We start from the raw sequence: 12,376 nt of genomic DNA on the forward strand, positions 1-12,376 counted from the left end.
TCCAGTACTCCTTCCTGGTCAGTCTCTCTGCGCTGTACCTGCCGGCCAGCTTCTGCACCCTACAACTCAGCTTTATAGAAGACTCTGGTTCCTCAAGTCATCCATCATCCACCTTGTACAATAAACTCTCTTAAAACCAGCTCTGTGTATGCTTGCTGTGCCCGGGTTCATCCTAGACAAATATGTCATAAACAAGCAACTCGTCTTACTTTTTCACAAAGGACCAGGTTAATTTGCATCATTTCAATTTCCCCCTCAATAAATATAATCATTTTGTATTCAGGATGTCTTTGTCTGATAATACGAATTGTTGATGGATTGAATCTTTTAAGTAGGACAAATAAAAAAACTGGAAGAAACATGTAACAGGGCGAATACTTTTTTCATAAGATTGCAAGAGATGATTAAAGCCGCCTTTAAATATTCGTTGCAATCTATCTCAGTGTTAGGTTCAACATGTACTTCTTGTAGTGACACACAAAGGGCTTTAGTGACATTCAAGAGTTGGATACTATAAAACTAATTTCTGATTTTGACATCCTTTGGAAAAAGGCTTTCTTTGTCAAAATCTGAGAGAAGTTAAAAATAATCAAGGAGGAAGAGGTACTCAGTTCCTGAAAGCTTGATAAAACAGCAGAGTGAAGCTCTTAAGTGGCTCTTTTACCCTGGTGGCTTTTTCTCTGCGGTCCTTCTCTTAGCAAGTGTGCCAGTTTTATGGAAGCCCACAGGAGGAGGGAGCAAGAAGGGATGCATACAGCAGGATATGTTATTACTATGGCTAGATTAGCCCCTTGTTGCATAGAGGTGAATGTATGCATAGCCTCATATAGACAAAAAAAGTTAGTCTATTGAAAAATATGTCTATCTGAGACAAATAATTGCAAATACTGTATAATTAAATAGGCAAAAAAGTGGTTATCTGTGTGTAATTTCTACTGCCTATCTACTTCCCATTGCGAGAGAACATGGAAAACACAAAACTAATCAAAACACCTACATCTACTCAGAGAGAGTTTATAACACGATTTGGTATGAAACTAGGATCAGAGCTGACAAAATGGGAGAAATTCAAGGAGTATGCATTTTTTTCAAGATATCTGCAGGTCACTGTGTTTTGTTATTAAAGACATGTCAGAAAGTTTCTGCACATTTCATTTCATTTCACTGGCCTCAGAAACACAGTGAGCGTATGCTCATTCAGGTTTAACACAGCTGGATTACACCAGCTGACCTTCTGCTGACCACAAGGCGGGAACCCTTGGGAAGCTTTGGCTGAATTGGGTCGAGAGGCTACAAGCAAAACTCGTAGCAGGGGAAGAAATTGTTTTAGCCACATGGTACTGGTTTCTTATCAGTGTTAGAATTGGGTTAAGGTCCACATTTATAGTTCTTAATAGCCAAGCAAACGCTGCAATCAGACAAAGTTCAGAAACATTGCCATCTACTTCTAATTTACCAAAGGTTCCTCACAATACCTAAAGGAAGATTCAAGATTTAGCATTTATCAATAACACCTGGAATCTTTAGAATTCAGTGCTTACAGGATTTAGAAAAGTTAAACTAAAAATAAAGTTTAGGATTCATTTATTTTAGACCTAACTGTGACGATGTCCTTAACATAAAAGTATTTTAAACATCTTGTTTCACATTTAATTGATAGTTTGATTTAATGTTCACTTTTATCTCAGTTTTTTCAGAAATAGTTTGTGATCATTTAGGTTTACCTAAAAAGTCAGACTTAATAACATGATCTCAGAGGGTGGAGGTGATTTGTTTCATATATTAAATCAGAGTTGCCAAAGCAGACATAGGGTCTGTCTCAATTCAGGTGCTGCATCCTTCGAAGGACCCGGTCTACATGGGTCGGGTCCTTCGTGGACCGTGAAAAAGAGAAAACCGGAAGAGATCAGCTTGGCATCACCCGCTGTCCCCGCCCTTACCTTAGCGTTACTCCTGTTGCTGAGCAACCGAGACAGCGCAAAGCAGCTGTGAAGCTAAACAAACGGAGCCCGAAGGTTAATTCTATTGTCTCCTCTGCTTTGTAAATAACTGTAGGCCCGCAAAGTTTTTATTTTCCCTTTTACATATTCATTATGGCCCACAATATTTTATTTTAAATGTTGCTTTATCATCTTTTATTATATTCTAATTCATTGATGAGCCAACTGTTTAACTTTATGTAGAAATATACCACTAAACAAAATTAATTGATGACAAATACCATTTGTAAAACATTTTAAACACTAGTCCTAGGCGCACTCGTGGCGTAGCGGGTAGCACGACCCATGTTTGGAGGTCTTTAGTCCTCGACGTGGACGACCCAGGTTCAAATCCCCTCTTCTTCCACCTCTCCCCTTCTTCCACCCCCTTCCTGTCAGTCTACTATGAATAAAAAGCGAGCCACTAGAGCCGCAAAAAAAAACGCTAACCCTACAACTCTGACCAAATTTTGAATCAATTTATTTGTAGACAATAATAATAATAATAGTAATAATAATAGTAGTAGTAATAATAACTAGAAAAATTTGCATTTCCTGTGAAAATGCACTGTGAATGCAGTAAGCTGAATGATTAAGTTAAAGATGCAGAAGTTCTGCAACAGAAAAAAACAGCTGAAAAAGTTGAAGAATTTGAAAAAGTTGAAGAATTTGAACATGAAAGAACAATAGCTGAATGATTAGAAGAAGAAAAAAACTGAGGGAATGGCACCAAACATTTCCTAACTCATTCTAAACACTGAATCGTTTAACAAAGCAGAAGTAGAATTTCAAACTTGAATATACTGTAGCCACATGTGGGCCTGCATTTCTAGGAGTATAAGGGGTTTTGCCCCCCATTGAAAAGCATTGGATGTTTGACACCTCATATCTTGGAGATGTTTTATGCGACATAGGCCAAATTTCTTGTGGAGCTTTCTCTCTAAAGGAAGAACAGACTCTGTGAACCAGAAGTTTGTACAAGCTTCCTAGAGCTACTTCCGGTTAGCAACATGCTAACAGTTAGCCGCTAACATGGTTGTGTTCAGTATCACCGGGTGATTGTACTCTGTCAGTTTGGTCCAAATCCTATACTGGGAAGTGCCTCAAAAAGGGGTGCCAATACTTAATGTCACCAAACGTGACCAAAGTTCATGTGTCAGATCGGCCTTTAGCAACTCAGCCTCACCACATCTTGGGCCAGAACTCAACATTTTACTAAAATGGTCAGTAGTGCCATTTCTCACAGGTGGGTGGTGCTGTTTTGGCCGGGGGGGGGGGGGGGGGGGGGGGGGGGTCGTGTCTGGGCATCCTGCCAGGTCCTGTTGGAGTCAGAGGCCCAATAGGAAAGCCTGTGAAGTCCAAAAAATGACAGAAAATTCAAACATGCCTGATAATCACTTGAAAAATTTAAAATGTTAAGAGGAAGCGAATTTCAGATTTCTACATTCATCACAGCCACTGCAGTGAGTGTCCAAAGTTGCCATTCTATCCCAATAGAGCCTGTCCCTGACCTGTAGTTACCTCTGGCCAGCAGAGTTCCGTCGTCATGGAAACTCACTCACGCCTGCAGCTGGCGGGTCTACTGAAGTGCAGAGACTTTGCTCAGAATATGTCCCATTGGATTATAATGGAGAACATTGCCTCGCACAACACTTTATATCTCCTGATCCGTAAATGGTAGAGACGTAATTTTTTCTGCGTTTATTTCGTAACGGAAAGGAGAAGAAGACAAGCTATTGGTTTTTCCTGGAAATATTTTAATAAAGGCGTAAAAAATTATGATACAAACAGGATTTTTATGGATATGCAAAAATCCTTTAAAAGGGTCCCAAACAAATCGCTGTAGCTGAAAAAGTATAGGAGATATCAAAATAATTCCTTCACTGTGAGTATCAGCCGGCTTTGGAGGACATCTGTGCGTATTTTTATGTGTGTACAAAAATCGGTGTAGGCATAGCGACGATGTAAAAAGTGCATAATTTGGGGGCATGGAGTTCTGAACCTGTTTGAGAAGCGATTTACCCCGCGAGCAGCACTTGGTTTCTCCGGAACGATAAAGGTTAGAGACGTAATTTTTTCTGTGTTTATTTCGTAACGGATAGGGGAACGGGACATGCTATCGGTTTTTGCTGGAAATATTTTAATTTAGGCACAAAAAATCCTGGAAAAAAGGTAATTTTGAGGAAAATGCGGAATCCCAGAAACATTGTTCTGAACAAATCGCTCTAGCTGAAAAAGTATAAGAGATATCAAAATAATTCTTTCACTGTATCAGCAGGGTTCTGAGGACTATGGTGATCATTTTTATGTTTGTACAAAAATCAGTGTAGGCATGGCGACGATGTAAAAAAGTGGATCATTTGGGGGGAAGGAGGTCCAAAGGGTTTTCAGGATTTTGCACATTCGCTACTCCCGAACAAATTGTTCCTGCGGGCAAACCGTAAAATTTATCCACAAAATTCCTTTTTTGTGAGTGCCAGAAGGGTCTGGACTTGAAAGTGTGAACGTCTGATGCCTGTACATTAAACGGTTTAGGAGTAGCGACGATTTGAAAACATGTGTTGTTTGGAATTTTGAGGTGTCATTTTTCACAATCGCTCCATTGGAAATGAATGAGGAGGGTTTAGACTTGTTGGCGGTCTGAGGTAATTTGTAAAAAAAACTATAAACGCTACACCAATGAGGGTTACATTTCCTGAATCCGGACAAAAATTCCTACGTTTTGATGTATAATTTATGTGGATAGGTTGAAAATTGAACGAGTGAGAAGAAGTTGTTCGGAGAAGAAGAATTTGTTGAATTTCTAGAGTGTGTACTCTATAACTGTCTCCTAGACGACCATAGCAACGCATGTTATTTGCTGAATTTCTTGAAAAGCCAAAATTATTTTAAGGAGGTACTATATGAAAATGGTAAAAGATATGAAAAAGCTGAAATATACCATAATAGCTGAAAGATATCATTACATTTTAAAAGTTGAATGGCGTTTCTAGCTGAAAGTAGGCTGAAGCAGTAAGCTGTCAAAAAGCAGCTGAAATGAGCGGAATTTTAATGAATTACATTAATTTCCTATGGAAGAAAAAAAAGCTGAAAATTTGCAGAAAAAGCTGAATATTTTAAAAAGTTGAAAAGTTAAAAGTACAAAAAGATATAGCCATTGATTCCAGAAGAAGCTGAATAGTTTAAAAGTTGAATGGTGGAAATCGGACAAAAACTGTAGGAGGAGAAGCGAATCAAACTTTAAACAGTAAAAACACGAAATAGGATCTCAATAACTGTGAATGCCTACTGCATTCACAGTAAATATAGAATAAAGAGAAACAGGATCTCAAGAACTGTGAATGCCTACTGCATTCACAGTAATAATGAACTAACCAAACACTGACAATTAGATATCTGAATTCTTTTTCATAGCTTAGAGACAGCAGGAGCTGCAAAGCAAAGTGCTGGGAGAGAGGCGTTCACTCTCAGTGTGGTGAGCCTTAGCCGCCTAGTGAGCTGGAAGCTGACAACGCGGAGTCTTGTTTTTAAAATCAAGCGGATATGTCAACAAGCCGAGTAGATATTCCGGTTTAACATAGCTAACGTCTTGCCTAAAAACGTTTTAAGTTACTTTTATGTCACAGAAAGTGTAATAAGTGTAACGTCCTTTGAAGGATGAACTGAGACAGACCCATAGTCTCATCCTTTAATAAATATTTTTTCCTGATCTCAGGTGGTGGATATCAAGCAGGTTAGCAGGAGATGGAAAATAATAAAAGATTAACTCAAATGTACATGGACTGCAGGCTTAAATCCATGGCTTCAACTCACCTTCCCGCTGAAGCTCTTGCACTTCTCTGACAGAGTCTCCGGCGCCATGAAAGCAGGAGTGCCTGCAGTGCTTGACAGCAAAGCATCGTTGCCCTCAAACTGGTTACTCACTCCAAAGTCGGCTATCTTCACATGACCGTCGTCTCCTAGTAACAAGTTTGACGGCTTGATGTCCCGATGGATGATCTTCTGGTAGTGCACTGAGGAAGAAGTTGGAAGAACCATCACAACTAAATCCAGAAAAAGTGCGTCAAATAAAGATTTTCCTACTGGAGCCCGGCAATACGATATAGATATATTTATTTGCTAAAAAAAAAAAAAAAAAAATCTGAAATCAGAAAACAGAGCACGAGTATTTTTTAAAGTATAGGTAGCATGCTACACTGCTAAAAAAAAAACTTAAAGGATCACTGTAATCAGAGTACAATATCTAGTCAGTTAAACTTATTGACCTGGTCAGTTCAGCAGCAGAGAGGGTTGCTAATCAGTGTCCGCTGTTCTGGTGTTAATAAAATTAACAATAGGTGAACTAAAGGGGGTTCTGCAGCCGGAGGCCACCGACATTTTTTTCTCCCCTCTTTTTTGACAGCTTTTCAGTAGCTTTTCATTGACACAACTGTTAGCATGAGGCGATACCTGGACCCTACAGAGGTTGCACAAGAGGCAGTCCTAATCCACCAGGATGGCATATCAATATGTCCCATTGCCAGAAGGTTTGCTGTGTCCCTCAACACAGTCTTAAGAGCATGGAGGATATTTCAGTAGACAAGCGGTTACTCTAGGAGAGATGGACAGGACTGCCAGAAGTCCTTAACCCATCAGGAGGACCGGTATCTGCTCCTTCGAGGAGGGAGGAGCAGGATGAGTACTGCCAGAGCCCTTCAAAATGGCCTCCGATGGGTCACTGTCATGAATGTCTCTGACCAGATTGTTAGAAGCAGATTTCATGAGGATGGCCTGGGGGCCCTGTGCTCACTACCTGACACCGTGGGTTTTGACTGGCATTTTCCAAAGAACGTTGGAATTGACAAGTTCACCATTGGTTTCCTGTTATTTTCACAGATGGAAGCAGGTTCACTTTTAGCTGACATAAAAGGGTCTGGAGAAGCTTCGGTTAATGTTATGCTGCCTGCAAAATCGTGTGGCATGATGGGTTTTGGTTGGTAGGTCAGTGTTGGTCTGGGGAAGCATATCCATAGAGGGAAGCATAGATCTGTACAGGACAAACAATGGCACCCTGACTGCCATTAGGTATCGGGATGAAACCCTTAAAACCATTGTTAGACCCTTCACTGGTGTACTGGGTCTTGGGTTCCTGATTATGCATGATTATGCCCAACCTCGTGTGGTAAGAATATGTAGGCAGTTCTTGGAGGTTGAAAGAATTGATACCCTCCAGCGTTCCGACCAAAATCCACAAGAACATCTCTGGGACATCATGTTTAAGTTCATCCAACACCACAAGGTTGCACCTCAGACTGTCCAGATGCTCAGTGATGCCCTGGTCATGATCTGAAGAGAGATACCTCAGGACACCACCTGTCATCTCATAAGGATATGCACTAACATTGTCAGGCATGCATACAAGCATGTGGGGGTATTAAAAACTACAGAATAACATTTGAGTTGCTCCAATGACATTTCAGCAAAATGGATCAGCTAGCACATCAGTTTTTCTGTTTCACTTTCTCTGTGGCTTCAGATTAAGCCCTCTGTGGGTTGATAATTTTTATCAAATGAAGTGGGATCCTTTAGTTCCTAACACATTACCTACTCCACATCAGTATGGCTCTGCAGCAGTATTTTGTTTTCTCTCCAACTGAGAACTGATGTGTTTTCAAAGTGCTCCCTTAATGTTTTTGAGCCGTATTTTCAGGTAGAAGCAGTTAAGCTATCGCTAAACCAAACAACCAATTTTGCACTATGTCATCCTTCAAGCTGTGGCTAGACGGGGGTCTTTATCTGTTGCATGGAGAGGAATTGACTTCAAGAAGAATGTTGAACAAACCAGCCCGGTTAGGTGGAAACACTCTTGGAGTAAAAGACAACGCCAAAGCGTTTGTGAGAATTATTTAGCTAAACCTGAATGAGGCACGTAAATGAGAAGACTGCATAGTTTCCATGACAACAGACAGTGGCGCTACTGTTGTGAACGGACTCCGTATCAATGAACTGTGCGTATGAATGTTAACTATCCTGCGGCTGCTGTTTTTGAGCTATTTACTTGATTAGTGATTACACCATTGGTTATGCCGTTCAGTCAAAAACTACATTTTATTTGTGGTTCAAGTTTAAAGTTTCAAAAATTCCTACCGACAAGTAGGCTTTTTTAAATTCCACAAAATAGTTGGTTAGATAGTTATTTAAAAGGCCATAGCTACAACCTTTTCATCGAAACAATACATTTTTCAAAAAGAATGCGTCCACCGAAGTGCAGAATAAAAGTAGAAATTTTACTGAAAAATAAATATTTATATGAATAACTGTTTTATAAACTTTGATGAGTCCCAATCAGTGATTTGGGTCGAAAATATTTAAATATTTATTTCTGGTAAGGAGGCCAACGTCGACGCAAAAGGAATCTGCACCTATAGCAATAGTAGGTTGAAGTCACGTAAGACAGAGCTCAGTTATTGCCAGATCACAATAGCTCTGTGATAGCACTGAGAAATTACTTCTTCTTTGATACTGTTGATCACTCCATTCTGTTAGAACACCTGGAAAACTGGGTCCCTCTTTCTGGAACAGCACTCGACTGGTTTAAATCCTAGTTAAAGGACATGGACTTTTTTGTATCAGTAGGTAACTTTACATCAGAGACGACAAAAATCACATGTGGGGTTACCCAAGGGCCCATCCTGGGTCCCCTCCTAAAATCAATGAAATCAATGCATGGATGAGCCAGAATTACAAAACGGAAGTAATAATTTTTGGACCAATAGAGAAGCGATCAAAAATTAGCACACAGCTTCTGTCGCTTCTGCTAGAAACCGCCAATCAGGCCCAAAATCTGGGTGTAGTAATGGACTCAGACCTGAACCTCCAAAAGCACCTAAAGACAATTACAAAGTTGGCCTTCTATCATCTGAAGAACATTTCAAGCATTAAAGGACTGATGTCTCAGCAGGATCTGGAAAAATTAATCCATGCATTTATTTTCAGTCAAATTGATTACTGCAACAGTGTTTTCACAGGTCTGCCTAAAAAGTCAATCAGATAGCTGCAGCTGATCCAGAACATACGGGTACTTGTAGAGCTAAATTTTTACGGACACTTAGGTGGTGTTACACTATAAACTTCTCGTCGGAAGGAAGTCTTTATATCAAACTGTTTTATATGTGACAACAAGCTTGATACACTAAGCTGCTCCAAGCAGGCGACCGCAAGGAGGCGCGGCATCACAGTCCCTCTCTGTTCTCACTGACAGGTGTGAGGTGGGAGCCTGCTGGAAAAGAAATGGCTCTAGGTGCTCAGCTAGCTAATCACACAATTTAACAATCCTTTCTGCCACTTTGTCCCGCTGGCAGAAAGTGTGGGAATTGTAGGAATTTGCCACAAGAAATGTAGGCAATAGTACGCTCGACTATGAATGGTACAACGTCCGTGGAGAGTCAGCGCGGAGTCCGCGCAGCTCACAGTATGCACACAGTACGCCGAGTATGTGGGAGCCTTAAGATCTTCTGGCTCCATCCTACTCTACATACCTAGAACTAGAACCAGACACGGAAAAGCAGCATTTAGTTCCTATGCTCCACTTATCTGGAACAAACTGTAAAAGTCCTGAAAGCCTGAGTTCTTGTAAATCAAGACTAAAACCACATGTGTTTAGGATTGCCTTTGACTGTTCTAGTTAAACTGTTTACTGAAACATCATTAGTTCAAGTTTGTAGTCCAACTGTTTTTAAAATGTGCTTTTAGTTTCCATTTTCCTGTTTTATTTTGTTTAATTTTTTCTACATTTCATTCCAGCAGTTTTTTTATTTACTTCCTTTTATTCTGTTTTTATTTTCCTATGTTTCAGTTATGTCAAGCAATTTGTGTTGTCCTTATACTGAAATGTGCTATAAAAATTATCAAAATAAACATGTTTGGTGAAAGATTACTGATTTCAACAGTGTTGTTCATATTTGGCTTTAGTCTAACCACTGTGTTCATCTGTCTAAAAACAAAAACAAACATTTTAAAATACTGACTGAGATTTTAAAATGTGACTGTCACAGAACCACCCATGTTCTCTCACTATGTATCAAAAGTCAAAGTACATAAATGCCATACACAATATTATTGTAACCATATTATTCAATATATTGTTTTAGTTTACTCAACTAAATTTATTATAGTGCACAGATAATGTAAGTTTTGTCCTGATACAACCAAGATAGCTGTAACAATGTACATTTGATTTTCATTCTTCCAAACCACCAAGATTGATTATTCTGAAAACTGCCCATCAGAGACAGAAGTAGCGATAACGTCCCAGAAGAAAGCATTACCATCTTTGATTGCTGCTTCATAAAAACGGTGGGAAGACTGAACTGAAGGTCATCTGTGAGTGAGAGTTAAGTACATCTTTAACAGCCTCCTGGATCCACGCCCTGAATGCGTCCCTGATGGGATAAGTGGTCTCTACTTGCCTGAGGAGGCCTTCCTGAAATATGGGGCACTTGACTTCTTGACAACTAAATGTTGGAGCAATGGTAAGGGTTGAATTAAAATGATGTCAGCAGTGATCTAGAGCACCTGCTCAGACTCATGGTTTAGATTCATTTAGCTCACAGAAGACATTTTAATACACTTAAACCCATGCAAAACAAAGATCCAATTGATCAAGGGGACAATTTCTAAGACTGAAAGTTTGCTCACTTTTCAACAAAACAGCTTTAACTTGGAAAGGGTTAACTTAATTTATGAAATAGCTTAATTTCTCTTCTGTGATTTTAAAAACAAAGTAAGCTCCATTATCTTATAAGCATATAAGAAACTGTGTGCTGGTCAAGCCAACTAGAAAAAAAAGAGGAAAGACAGTAGTGTCCTCTTGGAACAACAAGCTCAATAACAGCAAATAAGTGAAATTGATCCACTTCAGCTAAAAGGGCAGCTTGACAAAAACTGTTTGACCAAACTGTGGATCAGTGGTGATTGGATGGATGAGCACAAATGCTGCCAGACAGCTGTGTTGTAGTACTCGAGTCCGAGACTCGAACTCGAGTCCGAGTCATTAGCTAAATTTAGAGACTCGTGACTTGACTTGGACTTGAGCACTGATGACTCGAACTTGGACTCGGACTCCTACATTCAGATCATTCTGACTCGGAAATCGAGAAAAAGACTCAACTTTTTTTTATATCATTAGGCTATAATTTTAATATGTCATTAGAATATTATTTGGTGTATGATTTTAATATCTAAATTATTAGTGCAATGTGGTGGAGTGTGGATTTTTTTTAGTTTAAAAACATGTAGGCTATGCTTACTTTAGTGCGGAACTTGGACTCGACTTGGATCAATAGTGACTCGACTCGGATGAGTAGTGGACTTGACTCGGATTTTTTTTTAATGACTTGGACTTTACTCGGACTTGAACACTGGAGACTCGAACCTGGACTCGGACTCGAGGCATAGTGACTTGACTACAACACTGCCAGACAGTATGGCCATGAAGGCTCAGCCCTATGACCATTTTGTTCCTTTACATCGAGAAACAGAAAACACACAAAGAAAAGCCATGAAAGTGCAGTGTAGAAATTAAAACCTCAGGGTGCTTAAGATTTTTATTTACAATTTAGCATTCTAATGTGTGATAGATAGCAAGAAATGATAAGAAATCTATACAGGTAAAAGCCAGTAAATTAGAATATTTTGAAAAACTTGATTTATTTCAGTAATTGCATTCAAAAGGTGTAACTTGTACATTATATTTATTCATTGCACACAGACTGATGCATTCAAATGTTTATTTCATTTAATTTTGATGATTTGAAGTGGCAACAAATGAAAATCCAAAATTCCGTGTGTCACAAAATTAGAATATTACTTAAGGCTAATACAAAAAAGGGATTTTTTAGAAATGTTGGCCAACTGGAAAGTATGAAAATGAAAAATATGAGCATGTACAATACTCAATACTTGGTTGGAGCTCCTTTTGCCTCAATTACTGCATTAATGCGGCGTGGCATGGAGTCGATGAGTTTCTGGCACTGCTCAGGTGTTATGAGAGCCCAGGTTGCTCTGATAGTGGCCTTCAACTCTTCTGCGTTTTTGGGTCTGGCATTCTGCATCTTCCTTTTCACAATACCCCACAGATTTTCTATGGGGCTAAGGTCAGGGGAGTTGGCTGGCCAATTTAGAACAGAAATACCATGGTCCGTAAACCAGGCACGGGTAGATTTTGCGCTGTGTGCAGGCGCCAAGTCCTGTTGGAACCTGAAATCTCCATCTCCATAGAGCAGGTCAGCAGCAGGAAGCATGAAGTGCTCTAAAACTTGCTGGTAGACGGCTGCGTTGACCCTGGATCTCAGGAAACAGAGTGGACCGACACCAGCAGATGACATGGCACCCCAAACCATCACTGATGGTGGAAACTT

The 12,376-nt window shown here is 39.7% G+C and overlaps 1 protein-coding gene across 2 annotated transcripts in view; it reads right to left on the bottom strand.

Annotated features, from left to right (window-relative positions):
* Window positions 1-12,376, bottom strand: part of camkk1a (calcium/calmodulin-dependent protein kinase kinase 1, alpha a) — a 143,918-nt gene that overhangs the window by 30,334 nt on the left and 101,208 nt on the right. For both annotated transcript variants that reach the window (XM_036129420.1, XM_036129419.1), the window contains exon 10: window positions 5,793-5,992. In XM_036129420.1, coding sequence (XP_035985313.1) covers window positions 5,793-5,992 — 200 coding nt within the window. The remainder of the gene's footprint in view (window positions 1-5,792; window positions 5,993-12,376) is intronic.

This window comes from Fundulus heteroclitus, unplaced genomic scaffold (assembly GCF_011125445.2).
Source record: "Fundulus heteroclitus isolate FHET01 unplaced genomic scaffold, MU-UCD_Fhet_4.1 scaffold_167, whole genome shotgun sequence".
NCBI classification, from domain to species: Eukaryota; Metazoa; Chordata; class Actinopteri; order Cyprinodontiformes; family Fundulidae; genus Fundulus; species Fundulus heteroclitus.